General features: G+C 42.0%; 5 protein-coding genes across 7 annotated transcripts in view; 3 read left to right on the top strand and 2 right to left on the bottom strand.

Moving 5' to 3' along the window:
• The first annotated feature begins 2,134 nt into the window (after positions 1 to 2,134).
• Positions 2,135 to 8,130, top strand: LOC108555565 (uncharacterized). Its single transcript, XM_017911293.1, has 9 exons — positions 2,135 to 5,722; positions 5,857 to 6,098; positions 6,193 to 6,370; positions 6,444 to 6,586; positions 6,670 to 6,848; positions 6,933 to 7,044; positions 7,120 to 7,302; positions 7,388 to 7,630; positions 7,741 to 8,130. The coding sequence occupies exons 1-9, from the start codon at positions 2,623 to 2,625 to the stop codon at positions 7,819 to 7,821; spliced, it is 4,461 nt and encodes a 1,486-aa protein (XP_017766782.1). The 5' UTR covers positions 2,135 to 2,622; the 3' UTR covers positions 7,822 to 8,130.
• A 141-nt stretch (positions 8,131 to 8,271) lies between these two features.
• Positions 8,272 to 8,796, bottom strand: LOC108555417 (39S ribosomal protein L10, mitochondrial). The gene is made up of 2 exons (XM_017911044.1): positions 8,547 to 8,796; positions 8,272 to 8,483 (listed from the first exon to the last, which is right to left on the bottom strand). Exons 1-2 carry the CDS (start codon positions 8,794 to 8,796, stop codon positions 8,272 to 8,274), a joined length of 462 nt encoding a protein of 153 aa, XP_017766533.1.
• A 205-nt stretch (positions 8,797 to 9,001) lies between these two features.
• On the bottom strand, positions 9,002 to 12,922 carry LOC108555566 (partitioning defective 3 homolog). Its single transcript, XM_017911294.1, has 2 exons — positions 9,128 to 12,922; positions 9,002 to 9,053 (listed from the first exon to the last, which is right to left on the bottom strand). Exon 1 carries the CDS (start codon positions 12,475 to 12,477, stop codon positions 9,592 to 9,594), a length of 2,886 nt encoding a protein of 961 aa, XP_017766783.1. The 5' UTR covers positions 12,478 to 12,922; the 3' UTR covers positions 9,002 to 9,053; positions 9,128 to 9,591.
• A 584-nt stretch (positions 12,923 to 13,506) lies between these two features.
• Positions 13,507 to 16,212, top strand: LOC108555470 (UBX domain-containing protein 4). Of its 2 annotated transcripts, none has more exons than XM_017911120.1 (7): positions 13,507 to 13,698; positions 13,887 to 14,021; positions 14,132 to 14,535; positions 14,608 to 14,880; positions 14,985 to 15,263; positions 15,348 to 15,583; positions 15,654 to 16,212. In XM_017911120.1, exons 1-7 carry the CDS (start codon positions 13,617 to 13,619, stop codon positions 15,787 to 15,789), a joined length of 1,545 nt encoding a protein of 514 aa, XP_017766609.1. In that variant the 5' UTR covers positions 13,507 to 13,616; the 3' UTR covers positions 15,790 to 16,212. The 2 variants fall into 2 exon arrangements, with proteins under 2 accessions (XP_017766609.1, XP_017766608.1); XM_017911119.1 differs by having other exon boundaries at positions 14,982 to 15,263.
• Positions 16,213 to 18,306: 2,094 nt separating this feature from the next.
• The window catches only part of LOC108555511 (homeobox protein ceh-19), a 6,707-nt gene continuing 4,665 nt past the window's right edge, over positions 18,307 to 20,348 (top strand). For both annotated transcript variants that reach the window (XM_017911170.1, XM_017911172.1), the window contains exons 1-2: positions 18,307 to 18,481; positions 18,559 to 18,681. In XM_017911170.1, the coding sequence (XP_017766659.1) occupies positions 18,307 to 18,481; positions 18,559 to 18,681 (298 nt within the window). The remainder of the gene's footprint in view (positions 18,482 to 18,558; positions 18,682 to 20,348) is intronic.

Here is a 20,348-nt window from a genome sequence, read left to right as displayed (position 1 = left end):
CGCACACGCCGGCGTCGCGGCGTCGTTCGTTCGTGAACGTACACGCGGAGCGGGCTGTGAGCGTGTCTAGGCTCCATCGCGCGGAGCACTCGAGGATGCCTTTTCGGAGACTTTATTTGGCGACGTCGTTCGCTCTTCGCCGTCTCATTGCTCGCAATAATCGAACGAAATCGAGAAGGAATGATAATTTCCACGAGGACGCGATAGTTCGGCAGTGTTGGCGGCTGCCCGAGAGAAGCCGTATCAGAAACGCGCAACTATAACACGCTCGATGTTCCATCGGCAACCCACGTATTATCGATGTCGATTACGATGAACGATAGACGGTCCGGTTAAGGGATGATCGCGTGGAGAGGATAAGATAAGAGGACGCTCTGTATAGGTCAATTTAAACGCGCCGTGAAGATGCGAGCGCGGACAGACGGGAATAATGGCCGGTGCCCGTGTACACGGGGTTGTTTGACGCCGACTCGCGCTCTTTCAAAGGATCGCGAGAGCAAGAGAAAAATGACGCATCTTGTGGCTCGTTTAAATGAAACCTCTTAACGGGAAGCGGCAGCACGGTCCACCGGGGGAACGACTTTGAATGTTGTCGAGTAATTAAATAAAATATAGAAACACGGTGGCGTTTTTCACGCGGAGCAGCGCCTGTCGTCCCTTTTTTCACGGATGAATCTTTCCCACTGTGCACCCCACAACCACCCCGGTATTGTGCTTCATCGCCGTTTGTGTGAGCGAGCGTAAATGCACGCGGAGTGCGTGTGCACACGGGACCGGCGCGCGTTATGTTTGCAGAGAAACCGCTTTGGCTTTCGAGATACCTGCCGCGGTGCAAACTCTTGAGCAAACGTACTTAGGTCGGTTCGCGGGGCTAAAGGCCGCCGGTTGGCTCTCGTTGATGCCTTTCTTCCTCCCGAGTAAATGTAATTAAAAATGCTCGCTCGGTTAATTTCCAAACGGGGCCTGAAAACCGCGTTATCACCGAAAAATTTCGTTAATACCGAATACACAGAGACGAGCGGCTTTCAGCCTTCGCGAGATCCCTTGCCCGCTGGATTAATCGCGCTCTTACAAAGGCGAGCGATGCAGCGAGGAAACGGAAGATCGTTACGATGATCTTACAGCGGGAGGTTATCAACGGAGAGTACAATTGCGCGAATGACCAGCACCGGAGAGGTCTATTTTCGGTTGTATCGTTTGACAGGCCAAGATCTAGTCCGATGTATCGTTTATTTTTGTACGTTGTAATAGAAAATATCGCGGGAAACCGGACGTTCCGTTATTTCGGGTGGATGGCAGAGAAGATAGGAGAAATGACGAATGCAAAAGGCACTCGGTAGCTCGGCGATTGGGAGTGTAAATGCGCAATAAAGCGTTTGGTTGAACGCGGAGCATCGGATATCGCATGACGTGTTCGCTAGTTTGGATATTTTTCAAACGACAGAAAACGACACTTATTCGTTTGGGAGCCGGTATCGGCTAGCTCAAAAACGAGACGCTGATGATCACCGCGCTGGTCCATGCCCTCTCACGGGATTAGTCAAATCCCAAAATAATACCGTGGGCGAGAGCGGCGTTTGCATATACCGTGGTACAAATCTCCGCGACGATGTAAATCGGACGGTTTAAGCTGTTTGCGTATAAATCCGGCCCATGGTCTATTAAGCATTCGCGTCATCGGTGATTTATGCTACGGCCCTATTTCAGCACCCATCGATTTTATATCGGAAGGAAAAATGGCGAGGGGAAACTGAATCGCGGGTCGTAAAGGAACGTTCATTCAACCGAGTTCCCTCTTCGAAGTACACTCGTGCCTCGCATGTAGATCGGCACGGGTTAGGTTTGGCTCGCGTTCTATTTTCCTCGAAGGTAAATCGAGATTGCCGATCGCGAGACACCGCGGGAAGAATGGTTTCTACGAACGGTAAGAATATTCGTCAACGAGCTAAACGCTGTTGCTCGTGGTTGAAAGTGGCGCGCGTACGACCGTATTTCTCTGTTTTGATTTCGGACAGCGGGCGCGCAGACAGCAAGAGAGTGGACTTGAAAATAACCCACGGCAGGAGAAGGCCCGACTATTAATAGCGAAGCGAAGAGTATCTTTGTCGTGCGTGTTCGGCAGCGTCGCCGACGGTTTCGCAGCGAAATTCGTCAGTCGATTTACCGTTCCGCGATACATTCCTCGCACGTACACGCCGGGGAAACGCGTAACTCGATCGGAACACGATGTTCCGCGCAAGTTTGCGTCCGTACCCGGCAACCGTCGTTGTCTGCTGAATTTCCCTCTTATTGGCGTTGGTGGATAAGCTAAAAACACCTAACCGAACCAGAGACGTCGGATAGACACGTAGAAAGCGAGAGGACAGGTTAGACGAGGAACAGCGGCGAGAGGGTGAAGGGGTGGCGAGAACGGGTGGTGTGATAAGGCCAGCGTGTACGACCGATGCGTGTGAAATACCGCAAGATTCTTCGAAGGTTCCACGAGTTTGCTTTTACCTACAGACGACGAACTGGAAGGAAGTTAAAACCACATTCGAGTGAATCTAAATAAAGAACTATGCAGAGCACTGGATGAGCAGTGGGGCGGAGCTGGCTGCGAGAGGGAATATGCGGTGAGTAAGAATGGTACAGCGGGCCGCATGCAGCATCGAGCCGAGCACATTCTCCAATGGCGTACGGATCAGCGACCGGGAAGGAAGAACGTCGGACGTGGTCGCGACGGAAGCGTCCGTAGATCACGAAGCGCGTAACGTTCACGAGGGAGGACGCGGTAACGCGAGGTTCTCCCTGTTCAAGTGGTTCAAACGGTCCGGGAATCGGGAGTCGACGGTGGACAAACGACGAAAGACCATCGAGAAATACGAGGAGAATGATAATGGACGACAACGAAGCGTCTCGTCCAGCGTGGAGAGCGTAGACACGTTTTACAGCACCACCACCGTTCGCAGTTTCGCCTTTCACGCTGGCACTCTGGGCAGGTGCAATGGATTATCGTTAGATATACTGAAACAGGCGGCCGAAGTTGGCCCGTTCGCGGCTGGAGCTTCGAAGGTTACAGTTGGTAACAAAGAGAACGAATTAGCGGACGTTGCCTGCACGTTGCCCACGAACGCTCACTCCCACAGAAGAGACATCACCGCGAGATACTCGCTGCAACCATCCACTACATTCAACTCCTGCGGAAATCTGCCGCTTCCCGATCGGCGATTGATAGAGTCGTTGAAAAGGCTAGACGACCGGAAAGCTCATTACAGCGTGAATTCTACCCGTAGAAGGGTGCACGTGAAAGGGAAACGGCGAGCACCGAATCCTCCCGTTACCGCGATCAAAGCAACAGAGGTAGATGCCCGCGAAACACCGAGGAACAGCAGCAGGCGAAAGCGACGCGCGCCGAAGCCGCCAGAAAAGGTGGTCGAGGGTAATTCGTGTGAGAAAAAGCGCGAGGATCAGGTTACCGATGGCGGAATGGACGTAGAAACCAGACCAGACACCGAAGACGTGCAAACTCTCAGCAACGACACGCTGGTCCTACAAGGGGGCGTTCTATTGCCGAAAAGAGAGCCGAAGCGAAACACGAAGGAGAAGAACGCGAGGGACACGAGTGCCGGCTCGTCGGACATCGCCATTCTTCAGGACAACCCGTCTGTGTCGTCTAGCATTGGAACTCTGAGCACAGCCATGCCACGACCTTGGTACAAACGGAGCGTCTTCGAACATTCTCGGGATTCCGGAGGGTCCAGGAGGGGCGATGTCCTCCGTGGGCCAACAAGCTCCTCGATCGAAATAAAAGAAGAATGCGCAGCCACGAACACGGCCTCCTCTACGAGTTACTCCGTGGACGCCTCTTTGTCCCGGCTCAGCTTCTTCCATCGTGGCGGAGGCCAAGCGGAGGACAGAAAGAGGGAAGCGAAACGAAGATCCGGTCTATCGATTCTAACAAACATCAGCGAACTCGACAAAGAAGCCGCGGCGATCGTGCAGGAGGAACAGGCACGAGCTAGGGCCTCGATGCTGCTCAAGTCTTCCAGATTCGTCGACGCGTTCGAAAAGAGGAACGAGATGAACGAGGAACTCGTCCAGGACATCGTCACGTCTGCGATGGAGAGCTCGTCGCCCAGACGTGGCACGCGAGCATTGATCTCCAAGTTCAACGCCATCAGCAACATCACCAAGGTCACGGTGAACGCGAATTTCTTCGCGAGGAACGCCAGGGATCAGCAGACGTCGAAATTCGAACGGGACGTGGTGAGGAACGCGAAAGCTTTCGAGCATGCCAACGATTGGAAGGATCATCCGAGATTTTCCGTTCAGTCTGCCAGTGGACAAACCAGTCACATCGAGAAAGACATTTCTAGATACTTTCCGCCGCAGCAAAAGGCATCTAGAAGCCGATCGGAGAATACGGAAATGGCTGCTAAAGCCTCGGCAGCCAGGGTTGGCTTGGCGAAAGAGCAAAACGATCGGTTGGCCAGCGAAACTTCCAATCGAATATCGTTCCTGCAAAGCCAACTGGCAGCGAATCGAATGAACGATCAGATTCATCAGAAGGATGGAGCCGCTGCTGCGATGGAGGAAAAAATTCGATTCAAACCGGAAGTACACGGTGACAGGAAGGAAAGGGAGACAAAAGGGAGCAACGACGATCACCGGAGACACTTGTTCGCTCGTAGTTGCGCGGATGGAAAGGAGCACGGTGCGTCGAATATCTTTGAGGAGCCGAAGAAGTTGGACAAGCAACGATTCGACGGCGTTCAGAAAGAATTCTCGGATATATTCGACGAGATCGACAAGCAGTTGCGTATGAAAGAGTTGAAATTTATCGATCGCAGGGCGGCCCGCACGAACGCGACAGCCACTAATCAGAGAGGTAAAGTTCACGAGGAGGAGGCCGGAATATCAAGTAAGGTAACTAAAGTGCTCGATATCCTAGTGGAGGCGGAGAAAGACGCTAAGACAAAGAGCGGGCTACTGCCGGAAAAATCGATACCCGTCGAGGATACCTCTCGACCGGCCGATCCGAATGCGAAAACGAAATCGGGTAAGGCCAAGTCGCCGTTATTGAACACCATCGAGGATCCAATTACAACGGATTTAAAGGAGATGTTGAAGGAAATGAAACACTCGTTACCAAAGCGTTCGAAGCCTGGCAAGATTGTGACACGTAACACCGACGTGACGGAGAAACCAGCTGCAACGAAAGAGACTGCGACTGGCCCTGGCAAGACTACGTATTTCGTTTCCGCGGTGACGAAAGTCGAGAATATCGCGCTGAAAAACGATTACGACCTGGACAAACAGAAGGTGTCGTGTTCGGTACAAACGAGTGGAAATATACGGAAATTGAATCAGCCCTGTACATCCGTGGACCAGCCATCCACCTCGGGATGGAAGCAAGAGAACGTCGTCTATAAAACGTCCGGAAAAAATCTAGGTGGCTCCGGATTGGTGAAAAATACGTTCCAGCTGATACGACCGCGGGATTTTGCTGAAATCGAGGCAACAAAAACGACGAGAACCGGGTTCAGCGAAAACACTTACGCCAATGTGATCGAACAATCAATCTACGCGAACGCACATGTTCCTCCCTCGCCGAAAGAACGCGCCAATTCCACGCGAAATAACGTTGCAAAAACCGATCGTGCCGACGAGATAACGAAAGTACCTACGACAAATGAACAAAAGCTCACTGTCAAAGATGACACGTTCGAAGATAGCGAAGAAGGTAACGTTAATTAAGTCGTTTGCCCCAGATAGTTGCGGGATTTTCCCTATGAATCATTCGTCTAAATTTATTATCTACTCTCTCGCGTTTTTCCCTCTTACCATTCTAACGCTCGTGTTCTCTGTCTGTCGCAGATGACAATTCAGCGGGTAAAAATATGAATACGCTGGCCATAAACCGATTACTCAGAAAGTTAGAAGCGGCAATTGCATCTGGCCACCATCAACAAGCGGCCGGTTTAGCAAAGGAGCTAGCACGGCTTAAGATCCATTGTTCCGTGATTCGACAACGATCAGCCCGTCTCAAAGATCAGTTGATTAAAGTCAATATGTACATTGAAGACAAGCTTGCCCACCAGGGACCGATACCACTTCAGGTAAATAGCGACACCTACTCGAAACAAGGTAGCCAAGGTTTGCCAATCCATATCGCGATATTAGATGTCATACTAAGCCAAAATATAATAACAGCTGCCGAGCAGGATGACGGTGGCGGAGCTGAAAGCAAAGATACACACGGAATTCGAAATCCCGACGAACGTGCAGCGATGGATCATCGGTAAAAATCTGGCAGATCGCGATGAGGCGAGTCTGAACGAACTACAGGCCGTTAACGGCTCTCCTATATTTTTATACCTCGTGGCTCCAGGTAAACAGAAACAAACAACCGAATAATAAACGTAAAATTGGCACCTGGACAATTAACGTTCATTTGATTGCAGAATTGAGAGCTGAAAATATGGCACAGGTAGAGAAAGCTAGCGGTGCGGAGGAAGTGCCAAATGTGATAAACGATGATTCAGGTACGTCTACGGAAGTATTGCAGATCGTGGAAGAAGATCACGAAGAAGTCGAGGAACCTCAGGTAATACTTTTCGTTCGACCTGTTGATACGTTTTTATATAATATAAAACGAAAATAAATAGAAAAAAAAAATATTGCAAATAGGGGACAGAGGAGAGAGACACACCAGTGGAAGTAAAGATGGACAGGTACGAGGAATTAATTTCTTTGGAAAATTGCGACGTCATACCAAACTCCGAACCGATAGAATGTCCCGTATGCTTCGTTACATACGGCCCTCGCGAAGGAGTAATTTTGAGGGACTGCTTACATATTTTCTGCAGGTATACACACCTGTGGTTTTCGATTAAAATTTCAAACGATATCGTAACACGTTATACCAATTATCCACGAGTAATCTTTCTCAGGTCATGTATTGCTAATACGATTCGATACTGCGAAGAAGCCGAAGTGAAATGTCCTTACAGAGACTCGCAATACACCTGCGAGTCGACTCTCCAGGAACGTGAAATTAAAGCTGTAAGTTGAGCATTAAAATTCATTAGCGAAACGTAAGAGAGAAAAGAAAAGAGATATAATACATGATACCTCTAGCTCGTCGAACCGGAAGTCTATCAGCAACATCTAGCGAAATCAATCGCTCAAGCGGAGAATAATGCTGGAAACAACGCGTTCCACTGTAAAACTCCAGACTGTCCTGGTTGGTGTATCTACGACGACGATGTAAACAACTTCCTCTGTCCTGTGTGCGGTGCAAACAATTGTCTCACTTGTCAGGTCATAAAACGAAGCTTAATAACGCTATTTCGTTCACGAATATTCGAATTCGACACAATTTTTCAAACAAATATCTATGCTATAGGCCATTCATGCTGGTAAAAACTGCAAGCAATACCAACAAGAGTTAAGACTATCGAAAGAAACGGATCACGAGTCGAGAAGAACAGCCGAGATGCTGGAGGAAATGGTGGACAGGGGTGAAGCACTCGCGTGTCCCACGTGTGCAGTGGTATTGATGAAAAAGTGGGGTTGCGATTGGTTACGCTGTTCAATGTGCAAAACCGAGATATGCTGGGTAACAAGAGGCCCACGTTGGGGTCCAGGAGTGAGTAATCGATACGTAATAGTGATTGTTCGATATCGAGATATTAATAGATGCAGTTATGACTTGATTGTTTTATTTCTTTATTGATCGTATTTTGGGGGGGTTCACAGGGAAAAGGGGACACAACCGGGGGCTGTAGATGCGGAGAAAATGGAGTCAAGTGTCATCCTCGTTGCAATTACTGTCACTGAGAACCATCAAAAGATACAATTACCGCAACGACGTACGACCAACGGTGTATACAATAGAAGGAAATGCAGTGCACCCTGAGCCAAAATATTTTTATAACGTTATCAACGATCCCGTGCAACGGGAGAAACCACTAGTCAAAGCGTCCAAAGGCTTGATATGTATTTAATAACGAGTTTGATAACCGATAAAACTGGTACTGATAAGTTACATACGTATTCGTCACATACGCTGCTTGCTCAACGATTAACCTTATCGCGGAACCGTCCTTCATGGAATTGGAAGTAATAAAAATAATAAGAGACCTCAGATTCCAACGATCGTTCTTATTTTTTATCGTCACAAAGAGCACGGGAGAATAAATTGTACTTTACTTGAAGCTTCGTGTGCAACATGAACGTATAATAAATTATAGATACAGGTAGCTTTGCAATTATACAGGCACCGATTGTTTATTTCTTATCGTCTGACGTTGTCTCAATTGTACCGATCTGATTCAGTCGTGTCAGCAGCATCGATTGATGATATGTGAGTTGTCGATTCAGGTTCCCGCCTGCTGCATTCTGTAATGTTTGAACCAAATATGATTGCGCCGTCGTAATATCCATTTCTCCGTATCTCCTAAAATCATCTAATTTCATCACTTGCCCTTCCAACACTCCACCTACAAGAAAAGAGTTAATTAGCTAATAAAATCATCCTGCGATCATTTCTCCGTATTACTTACCTATTACAAGTAGTTTCTTGTTTTTCTTAAGAATACTCTCCAAAGCTGTTGTTTTAATTTCAGCACTAAATATAAACGCAGTATAATTGCTAACTAAAGGAGCAAGACCTTCGAAGGGGGAATCCTTAATGGCATGTTGCACGATTTGACTCCCATAACGTTTATAATACATATTTTGTTTGAATAATGCAACTTCGGTATCAAACATATCCAACTGTTTGATACTGTTCACGTGCAAGCACACGACCATTTTAGATTTATCAAGCCAATTACGTACATCTTTCGCTATGATTTTTTCATAAGTTCCAAGCTGGAAATTGTCCGTAGTAGATCTTGATTCTGCACACCATTGCTCCCAAGTCTTTCCCTCGTTGGGATTAGCGAAAAACGGTGTTAAAAGTTTATTTAACACCGCCTTTTTGTAATATATTTTCGGTTTTCTAATATTTATCTTCCCTCTATAACGCTTCTGTTGGTGCAGTAATTGATTCGGGATCAACTGAAGTGCTAGAACAGACGAAACGTATTGTGCTTGTAACGAAGCTATATTCCTCTGCTATCCGTTTAATTAATGTACCTACTGTAATTCTGCCGAGCTTGGTAATACACTGTTTGTATCGAACGTTGCTTCTTTTAGTTACGAGGTTGGAATTCACGATGATTCTTTAACGTTATCGAAATCGTAGCCGGATATTTTATCGATAATACTTCCCGTTTCGAAATTAGCGGTTATTCAACTTACACACTGCTTATATTACGTGCATAGTTTTATTTTAAAAATAGATACATGATCGGTACGAATTGAAGACAAATACAAAAATTATATATACAGAATAAATTTGTTTTGCAATGATATAAGGCACTTTGGAACAAATCATACATATTTAAGTATAAACTATATACGTGTGTACGTGTACGCGCGCACGTGCGATGTGTGTTAAAATGTGTATATTCCGTGTATAATATGTGTTTCTAGGTGTTATGCACAAGTACGTTTATGTATATTTTGAATTCCGTATCTACGTTATAAATTCCCTTTCGTATATTATGCGATATAATTGATCGTTCCGCTGCAATAATTACTGGGTTCGTGACGAGCTTCTATACTATCACCGAAATTGAGCGATTTCCTATTCTTGCCTAATCGAAGCATCGAACGTATGCCCCCTTTCTTTCGCGAACGTTTGTATCGATCATCTAAAGCTGAATTGAGAGATGCTTGTTTCACGTCCCCCCGACTATTTGTAAAACCGTCGCGATCGTCCTTAAAATTATTGCTACTCGTTATCTCGCCATGTACATCGTCAACGAGCCAGTGTTTCCTCGGTGAAGTGTACTTATTATTACATCCAGGTATAGTGTATACGTATTCCGAGTGAGCAGGATCCACAGATTTTTCGTATCGTTTCATACTACTCTCGCTTGCCGTACTGCCCTCGGTAGTACCTTTATTTTTATTCTTATCGTAATTATCCGTCTTACAGATCCGTCTAGTTTGATCTTCCGAATCGATCGACTGATTCGAAAGCTTTTGATTCGCTTGTTCTTGGTTCTTATTCTCGCGCCCCTCTCGTAATTTTTTATTTCTCTTATAAGTATCGGTGTTCTTGGCGTCTAAAGCTGCATGTCGCTTCTCCGACATGCTCTGCCTACCTAAAGCGTCGCGGGAAAACTTATTGGAAGAAGAGTTAAACTCCTCCAAGGATAACTGACTATCGTACGTTGGGTCTCCTGAATACTGACTATCTTTATCGTCTGTGTTTCGTTTAGCTTCATTGCACTGCGGTTCATTGGAGTCTTCTAGCAATACTGGTTCCGCGCGATCCTCGCGCTGTCCTATCGTAATCTTCTTCACGTTACTCACAGGTTCTATCCACGTTTTATTGGTAGCGATGCAGTAACTTTCGTTTCTTAAACTATTCTTATTATACTGTTCGGTTAATCTATCGATAACTGGATTCCACGGAGATGCCGTCACGCAAGACAATAATCCACCATTGTCTAAAATGTCTGACTGGGAATTCAAATTGTTCTTCTCCTTCACCCGACCCTCACTGTTTTTCGTGGAATCGGATATGTATATACTGTTCGCTGATTCGAGTTTACAGTGAGAGGACAAGCTTTCTGGCAAATTTTTGTCGCTTCCATCGTAGGATGATATTCTCCTGGCTATTGTAAGTGTAATCACCCCAGTTACAGAGCTGTTTGTATTGAGCATCGCTCTTCTCAGTGTTTCCATTGCATCTGAGTTTGACAGTCCTAATAATGATACTCCATTAACATTGAGCAATTGATCATTGGTCCTCAACCTTCCATCCCTAGAGGCTGCACCTCCATGAAGGACACTTTTAATAAAAATTCCTAAATCCATGTTAGTGTTTTCATCAGTGTTGGTAGTCTTTCCTTTAACACTAACACCTAATCCAGCTTTCTCTGAATCATGTACCGGTATATCTAAAGTTAATATCATACGATTTTTACGTGGTGATAAAACAATATCTTCTGATGTAGATTTCACTGGTTTAAAAGTACACTTATCATAATTATGGGTATTAATTTTATCTTGGACTTCGGTGTTCTTTTTTATCGGTGATGTATTCACTGTATTCCAATATTTCGAATTATCTGTAACTTCTGAGGCTTGACTTGTAGAAGTAACATGAGAATGAGAATCTGGAATACTGGAGGAAATTTCTTCCTGACGTGACACCACCATTCTTACTTTCCCACCAGGTGGGATACTTCTGAGAAGTGAAACCACTTCGGCTTGACTTTTACCGGTCATTTCTTTATTATTCACTTCCAATAACCTGTCTCCAGGCCTCAATCGACCATCTTCAACTGCAGCACCTTTTGGTAATATATTTTTAATATATATTGGACAATGACCTCCTGCAGGATTATCACGTGTTGTAACACTGAATCCAAGGCCATTGCTTCCTTTTGTTAATTCTATTTCTATCATACGTCCAATCTTACGGGTATTTGCAGTCTGTAACAAATTATAATTGCTACATTGAAGTCTTTTAACGTTATCGTCGATTTCTTTTTCTGATCCTCCACTAGTATTGCCATGATTTTTATGCATTGATTTCTCGTGTGGTTTCTTATGCTTTACCACAGAAATTTGTAAACACGGTTCTGTCATACAGGTACGAAAAATCTCTTGCACTTTAGAGAATGGTATATGCAGTAAATTGTGGCCATTTATTTTAATAATCTTATCGTGCAGATCGATCTGTCCATCTCTAGCAATTCTACCATTAGGTTCAATACCTTCAACTCTGAGCCCCTGGTCGTTACCCAACAAGTCATAACATGGCACCACATGAAGCCCCAGTGGTCCTGCTTCATTCTTTATCACAATTTCTCGAATTTCTCCTTGATCTCCTGGCTCTATATTAGCATTTGCATACTCAAATGACACTTTGGCATCTTGTCCCAGTGGTTCTCTACGTCGAGACTCCCTGGGAAGGGACTGAGCAGAATATGTGGTTAAACAAGGTTCTCTGGTTGACAGTGCATGCATTGACAATCTTTTGGTGCTTTCTCTTTTAATACCACTGACAGGAATAGAGGAATGTGTATCAATTGTGTAAGATGGTTCTTTACCATCTGAATGAAAAAAATCAGGACTATTTGTTCCAACTGAACTTGCCCCATCACCACCAGCATGTGTAACATCGGCACTGACAAAATGAGCAACAATTTGCTCTCTGTCATCAGCTACATCACATAACCTATCATCTGGATCCAGGAGACCACCTCCAGTTAAAGACGACAAGCTATTTATGGTTAATGCACTATCATTTTTCCCAGTTGCCTTTTTATACCTTAAAGTAGCCTCATGCATTAAATCTTTAACCAGTAGGGTTCCATCCCCACAAGGAACCACCACTCTGACGTTGTCGAAACACACAGTTACCTTCATGCTCGTTCCGATTTCATATTATCTTGTTATACGTTTACGGTCGCGTATCGATTACTTCTAATATAATAGCACGCTTAAAATTCTTTTTCACGTATTAGAAAGTGAATATGGCGAAAGAAGTGCACGTGTTGTGAAATATATAAAGTAGTAAATTCTCTTTCTATAATACGATTATCTTCTATTATCTGTCGTGTACTTCCATATTCCGATAATGAATCACCGACATCGTACACTGGACACTTTATTCTTTTTATTGTCGGTTATATTTCTTTAAAAACTACGTGTATGTATCAAAATTAAGTCGACATACTCGAAAGAAAAAAAAACTTTGTCACGACTGATAAGGCGGACGCGTACGCCCAACTTTATCACAACATCAAATATGCGGAACAGACGCACTCGCCATTACCACATTTTATTCCACTATTCCTTCTGGCAATCCAACGGAAAGTGAGAAACATGGCGATACAAACAGTATAGCCAACAAAATAATACTATGTACCGCTTCCATTTTCGATATTTGGAAGAATACATTTTAACCATGATAAGAAAAGAATGGCATCAACACTTACCTTTCCTTACAAAATGGGCCATTATTTAGTTATATTGTTCTCGAGACATAGGCAATAAATGGTTCATATATAAATTTTATAACTTTTTCACTTACTAACTCGCATCCTTATTTACACACTGATCACTCTAAAATGGTCCATATCCACTGGTTCTTATTTAGCCTTGAAACTTAAAGGTTGTCTTTCAACCAACAGAATTTTCATCGATTTAACAACGAAACTAATCCGCAATTGGCTGGTAACTATTATACGTCACTATGATGTGACTTTGGCTTGTATCACATAAAGCTCATTTTTGCAAATTCATATACAATTATAATTAAAGATGTTTGCATTATTTACATTATTATGTATTTAATTAAATTACAGTAAAAATAAAACGAAAATCATTTTTGATACAATGGATTGATTCATTAATACAATCCAATAGTAACCTACCCAAACCTTACGTAGATTTTGAAACGTCAAGTTCTAAGGAAAATTTCTAGTGAATAAACCACTTTTTCATTACGTCATTATCAATTGATAGCACAATAGAACATAAATACCTATAATTTAACAAAGAAAATGAAGTGGTTTGAAGGTAGCATCAATGAAGCTGTGGCAACATCAAAATCTAGGAAAGCGATTTTCGTCGTGTTTGTCGAAGGTATATATCTGTAATGTTAGGTTAAGGTGATACTCAATGTGTTATTGCTTATTTTTCATTAACACCAACTTCTGCTTTTCATTCTAAATATACTTATAAGCTTCCCCTTGTTTTCATATATTTTGAAAATTATATTTCACATATTTCATTAATGGTTTAAGACAAATAGTTTTGTCATCTATTTACAGGAAAAGATGACACATCTGCACAAATTGCCGAAGCAATCAATACTACAGAAGTTTCTTGTCGTTTGGAACAAGAAGATTTTGTAGCAATTCGATTGGAAAGTGGTTCCGATACATACAGATTTTTTGCTCAGATTTGTATCCTTTGACATAATATTTTTAATAATCTTTGTGTAATTCGCTAAAAAAGTAGATATACCACATAAATTCTAATAAAATTACATATTTTCCTACAGATTTTTAATCAGATCAATTGGTGCCTGTTCCATCTTTATTTTTTATTGGTGAAAATGGTACACCTTTGGAAATTATTGCTGGTTACACATCAGCAACTGATTTAGTTACTAAGATTGATTTAGTGTTATCAAAAGTAGGAAAGAATAAAAATGCATCCGTTAATTTGATAAATGCAGAACAGAAAGCTACATCTGCTGACAATGCTATTAATTCTAATGTAATGATTGATGTAGATAAAAAGAATGATAATGTAATAAAATCAAATGTAGAAGCCCCAATAACATCGGAAAGTGAGAGTAACAATATAATTAAAAATGATGTTAAAGAAGAAGCATCCACAAGTTTAAAAGTCAATGAACCATCAGAACCAGTTAATGAAACAAAGGTGATACCTGCCAAAGAATTAACAACAGAGGTATGTTTATGCTTAAATAACTTTATGTAAATAATGTTAAAGGAAAGATACCAAAATATTATATATCTTTAGGAAAAAATTGCAAGAGCTCAACGGTTAATAGAATTGCAAAATAAACAACGTATAGAAGAAGAAGCAAGAAAAGAAAAAGAAAGAGAAATAGAACGTCGTAAAGTTGGTCGCGGCGTACAAAAATTACGACAGAAACAGCAAGATTTTGAAATAAAACAAGCTTATGAAGAGAAAATGAAAGAAAAAGCAGCCGATGCAGTAGCCAGGGAAAAAGTATTGCAACAAATTGCTCAGGACAAATTAGAAAGAAAACAGAAAGTAGCTATACAGCAGGTTTGTGTGCTCTTTTTATCTTAAAAAGATAAATAGATTTATTCTTTTTATATACATATATATATATATATATTGACAAAATATAATCTTATTAAATATAGCAGCATGTACAACCACAAAATGATTCAGAACCATCTGAACCACCGATTTCCATGGCAACTATCAGTAGAATACAATTCCGATTGCCATCTGGTAATCCTTACATCGCACAGTTTGAACCAACAAATACTTTACGTGATTTACGTACTTACGTCGTAAAGAACATTAATTTACCATTCCGTCATTTCCCTAGACGAGAATTAACAAATGAAGATGACGATAAAACTCTTTTAGAATTGGAATTAGTTCCTACAGCAGTTATTTTAATTCTGCCATTGAAAAACGTAATTTCAATTTATATTTCGAAAAAATATTTACACTTTGATCGTTCTCGAAAGATTCTTCATTGTTTCGATTTATGATTTCAGTCGAATGTTACAACAAATGTGTCATCTGCAAGCGATGTTCATATACTACCGCAGTTTGTTTGGTCCACTTTTGCAATTTTCACAGCTGTGTACTATTACCTGTTAAGATTTTTCACCGGAGATTCACGTAAAAGTACAAAGAAAGAATCAAGCAATTCTGCTGAAAATAAAGATGCAGGAAAGAATGCAGGGGAAACAGTTACATCAAATGTTCAAAATATTGCCAGTACATCAGGGTAGGTTACATATTCAAATTACTCAAATTTCACACTAATATGGACATTAAATATTATTTGTGATATTTAGTTTGGTTAGAAGATATTTAGGTAGTCAAGGAAGTGCAACTATCAAAACTGAAGGAAATATACATAGACTGCATTCAAGTGGGGATGATAATGATGAAAATAATACATGGAACGGGAATTCCACGCAACAAATGTAGATTATTACAAATCAATAAAGTTCTAACGAGCTTTACTGTTTCACTAATCAGAATTTTAGATATATAACAGAAATTACATCTTCAATTTAAATATATTTTGTTAAACTTTTATATAATTTCGTTGTATTGCACTGCAATTGGGTGTCATCAATTACGATCATAATTACGATGTCACGCTTTGCCTGAATTTATGAAATATTTTATTTGTGGAAAAAGGTTTATTTGTGTTGTATATTCGCTAGAAACGCATCCGATTTTACACGATTTAATATCACCTTACGAAATGTTAAATCAATAATCGATTTTAATAAGTTAAAAAACGATATAAGGACCAAACGCAATTAATCAACTGCGATGCGAAAGATAAGCTTATATCTCGAAAGGAATTTCGAATATGCATCCCTGTATTCGTATTATGTGTGTCAAACATATTGAGGGTTTTTAAGTTAGTATATATGTTTTGAGATTTTCTTGGAATAAAAATTATTTTGTTATATCATATTAATCAAAGTTACGATATATTTTCGTGTAACAAGAATTGTATTATGGATAGTAACCTCGTTATGTTTTATTTTACGATGAAAAATGAAATGTACCGATTAGAAAGCTTTTATTCTGTTAAAATATAAATAAAAAAGAAAAAAAGTACAAAAAATTCGCACGTGAATTTTCATTCTGTTACACCCTGATGCCAGAGACATCGCGAGATCATTGTTTTGTGGTTCCACAAAGCAGACGTTTAATGGCGCCAACTAGTTGGTAAGACGATACACGACAGTTTATTACAACGGTGAGAACATGGAATCATGACGTGCGATTTTTCGTCTGACGAAACGTGATTCCAAAAATATGTTCAAGGCGAGGGGAAACAAATGCCAGAGAAGTGTCTGAACCGTCTTGTTTTGCGGTTGACAGGTTCGGAAGAAGCAATAATTTACACCCTTCCTACCTTGGTACTGTCGATTGTGGCACCAATTAAGCGTAAAATTAACAAACATTTTGGCTGGCTTGTTCCTTGAAAGGTTTCAGCTTTCTGGCAATATAACATATCGCAGAACCTGAGAGAGGAGTGTCGTCTGGGTAACGCGATCTTAGAGACACACCTCCTGGTCCTTTCAACAGCTTGCTGTCTTACTATGCTACATCGAAATGCGTTCGTCACGTTGAAAAATGTCGAACTTTTAATTGTTTTATTTTCTTCCTCGTTTTTAAATATCGCAAGTAGGAAGATTAATAGAAGCGAAGCGTGATATAAATATATTTAAATCAGAATTTATCCCATGCCAATATTTCTGGTCCTAATTTATTCGGAAGAATCACAACTTGGCGAGCAGAAGTTTCAAACAAATTTCTGCAATGTACTTCGCTGGTACGAATGATCGTAGCCAAGTTTCACGTCTGTCAACAGTTCTTGTATCATTCTATCATCCCTATCATCGTCCTGTTAATATATGCAATTGTGCATCCGATAATCTCATGAGATATAAGACCGATTGTACACTGCCCCCGCAATGATAAATTTCTCGCATAGCAGAATTTTACAGGAATTCATGGGAATTCCGATGAAACATGTTCCTTCGATTCCTTCGACTCGTTCGATTTCCCATCCCCCTCAGTATGCACAAATTCATAGCAATTGGCTGATCGCGGGTACTCGGTACGTTGCATTTCTTATTTGCATTCCTTCCACACTTTTCCCAATACATTATCGTTACGTTTGCATCGTAACATTGATCTACGATTAGAATATTAAAAAGAAATTACAGGCCTGCATATTTTTCAAACTAAAATGAAACGAGGCTCCATAAAGTCGAGGTATTCCTAGAATCGCATACGATATGGACGCAACAGATCGGAAATTGATATCAAACTAGGTTCGCCTACTGTCAAGACAATTATTAAATAGCGTTTCATGGCGGTGACAGAAATTTATGGATACCTCATTACCACCGTTTAGTGACTGCTACCGTCGCGCTGTACGAGATCATTAGGGCTCCTTCCAGAAACGCACGTGCTTGCCAAGAACCGCCCAATCTTACTTCGGATTGGTCGAACACACAGTGACGTCATGAGCACGTGGCTTTTCGACACCGCCTCGAGGAACGAAGAATTTGACTTGGCTGCCAAAAAAAATATTGTTGGACATCGCGAGCAACCCCGACAATCAGTCGCTGGTTTCGACTCTAATCCCGCGAACGGATCACAGGGTATCTATGAATGGTCTGAATCGATCCCGTTACTCAGGACCTCGTCAGTCACCTCGTCCTATCTTCCATTCGACGAAACTGAAAATGTTTCGTTGGTCGCTTGTAAATTAAACTTGCCAACGATCGTCCAGACAGGTAGTGCTTGTGATGCGACAGTGATAAGCGTTGTGGCGACATGTGCAGTGAGTTTTAAAAGACACTCAGAGAAGCACTGGACGTAGATCAAAATATCGAGGAGGATCACTCGGTGATCGGAACACCGAACGGTGATAAGATCTAGATGACAGTGAGGAATATTTGAGAAATCAGGATGTCGGAAGAACGCGTGAAAACGTCGGAAAGCAGCAAAGAGTCGATCGAATTGGTCGGAAATCCGAAGGTATGTTCCTTCAGCATCGAGAGTCTACTAGCGCCGAGCAAGAAGGCTGTCGAAGAGGACACTCGCGTACCCATTCAAGCCGAAACGTATCTGCATGGTCACGAATGTAAGTGCACGTAAATTCTCTTGCTTATCGTTGAAAAGTTAAAGAGGGAAATTAAGGAATGAAATTAATTTGAACAGCAAATGATTCGGACGGGCGGAAATTGGTAGCGCCAGATTCCTCCGTGTCCATGACAGAGGAAATCGAGTTCGACGATGCCGATATGGTTTGTTCTACTTCCCCTGAACCAGAAATGTGTTACGGTAAGCAAGGTTTAAACCCGAAGTATTAATTAATTTGCGAAGCTCGTATTGCGGAGATGTTATTGACTAATTGGAATTCCTACGAGAATTTCTAAGACAAAGAAAGGGGATTAATATTCGTAATAAAGTTAAACGTATCCATCTCTAAACAGATCATAAAGTATGAGGAAAGGAGATATAAAATGGGGTTTGCGGTATTGAATTTAATGACAGGCGCTGTTTTGCAAGATTATACGGTGTAACTGAACAAATTATACAGGTGCTGCACACTTGTGTTTGCTTTGTCAAATTACTTGGTTAATAAAGTGATATCGAGAGAAAACAGAGGGTCAAAAGCTCGGAAGATGTTTTAATTCGTTAACGACAAACAATCGCGTTATTTCAGTTGAAAGACTATTATTTAAGACACCGTACGGTAGCTGCTGCGTATTTATATTTCCTTAAATCATGCGATTAATGAAGATATCTCGATTGTACAGCAGAGAGACGAATGTAGTATCGGTACTGAAATAGTATCACGCGGATCGTTTGTAAATATGCAATCACTCTTTTAGAGTCATAATCATACGGTATTCTAACCAACGCTGTGAAGCTTTAATTGTCTCTCATTGTCTAGAAATTTCTCATTAAGCCACGGGTAAACAATCAATAAAACATGTCGTAAAATCTGTGACAACGTACAACGACGCAAATAATCTGATGCCAACGCGAAAGGCTAAGATTACCTTGTGTCTTTCAACCTCGCGGTTATTACACGCTGTGTAATAATGGGTAATTGTTTCCACTTAATTCAGATATTGTTACCAATGTGAAGGGGAGTAATTGTTACAGAATCCACATGCTTCCCTCACGTGGTAACAAATTCGTAAGTTTGCGCAGAGGACCGTTGCCCGTGAGTTTGATCCATTACTTCCTGCAGGGTCCACGCCCACTCAATGTTCCTGCTTCTCGTCCACTATTTATCTGTCTCCTGCTAATTCTGCCATGGAAATGCAGCAAAATGTGCGTTCGCGTCGGTACCGTGGTACAGAATGAGAAAAGGAACGAAAAAGTACGAGTACCACGAAAAGCTGCCACCCTCCGTACCTCGCGAGTTGATTCCATTCGATTTCCATTTTGAACGTTAATAAAAAGCCCTTGGTTTATTTTAACTTCTTAACCCACCTCTGAATCAGAGATAGAATTCTCGGTGACTGGTTCACACCCGACTTTCGGTAATTGATTCGTAACTATTACGATGAATCAATTTCGCGGAATTATAGATCGCTTTATATAAGAATGGCTACTGGAATCGGTGTCATCGTGTGTCAGGTATGATGTACGAAGCGCTATCGATGGTTGGCCCGACTCGATTTCACTTCACAACGAGAGTTTTAGATTCTCGACGACTAATTTCTACCAAGGACTCTTGTCTTGGGTGATTTACACAACGTAATGGTCACCGCGATAAATTCGAGATCTAAGGAAAGGACAATTCTCGTTTGCGTCGTGCGTTTGGACTGAGATATGTGGGACGTCGCGTCCAACTACAAAGCCGTCAACGCAACGCGTAAATCTCTGCGAAAGAGGCCTCATGAACGAGTAAAATCGTCCAAAAGATGCTCTCCTTTTGCGTGGTTGCACGTTTTTAATTTCAAATTTTCCACTCGCTTCGCGCCCTAATCGCT

This window comes from Eufriesea mexicana, unplaced genomic scaffold, assembly GCF_001483705.2.
Source record: "Eufriesea mexicana isolate 0111107269 unplaced genomic scaffold, ASM148370v2 scaffold124, whole genome shotgun sequence".
Taxonomy (NCBI): domain Eukaryota; kingdom Metazoa; phylum Arthropoda; class Insecta; order Hymenoptera; family Apidae; genus Eufriesea; species Eufriesea mexicana.
This window is presented reverse-complemented; position numbering and strand designations above follow the sequence as displayed.

What these genes read in the sequence shown, in the direction of transcription:
- LOC108555565 (XM_017911293.1), top strand. Translation starts at nt 2,623, where the DNA reads ATGGTACAGCGGGCCGCATGCAGCATCGAGCCGAGCACATTCTCCAAT. An exon ending in GTTCGAAGATAGCGAAGAAG is followed by an intron (nt 5,723 to 5,856) that starts GTAACGTTAATT and finishes TGTCTGTCGCAG; the next exon opens with ATGACAATTCAGCGGGTAAA. An exon ending in TGCTTACATATTTTCTGCAG is followed by an intron (nt 6,849 to 6,932) that starts GTATACACACCT and finishes AATCTTTCTCAG; the next exon opens with GTCATGTATTGCTAATACGA.
- LOC108555470 (XM_017911119.1), top strand. Translation starts at nt 13,617, where the DNA reads ATGAAGTGGTTTGAAGGTAGCATCAATGAAGCTGTGGCAACATCAAAA. An exon ending in TTTCGTCGTGTTTGTCGAAG is followed by an intron (nt 13,699 to 13,886) that starts GTATATATCTGT and finishes ATCTATTTACAG; the next exon opens with GAAAAGATGACACATCTGCA. An exon ending in AGAAAGTAGCTATACAGCAG is followed by an intron (nt 14,881 to 14,981) that starts GTTTGTGTGCTC and finishes TATTAAATATAG; the next exon opens with CAGCATGTACAACCACAAAA.
- LOC108555566 (XM_017911294.1), bottom strand. Translation starts at nt 12,477, where the DNA reads ATGAAGGTAACTGTGTGTTTCGACAACGTCAGAGTGGTGGTTCCTTGT.
- LOC108555417 (XM_017911044.1), bottom strand. Translation starts at nt 8,796, where the DNA reads ATGGTCGTGTGCTTGCACGTGAACAGTATCAAACAGTTGGATATGTTT. An exon ending in CAAGAAACTACTTGTAATAG is followed by an intron (nt 8,484 to 8,546) that starts GTAAGTAATACG and finishes CTTTTCTTGTAG; the next exon opens with GTGGAGTGTTGGAAGGGCAA.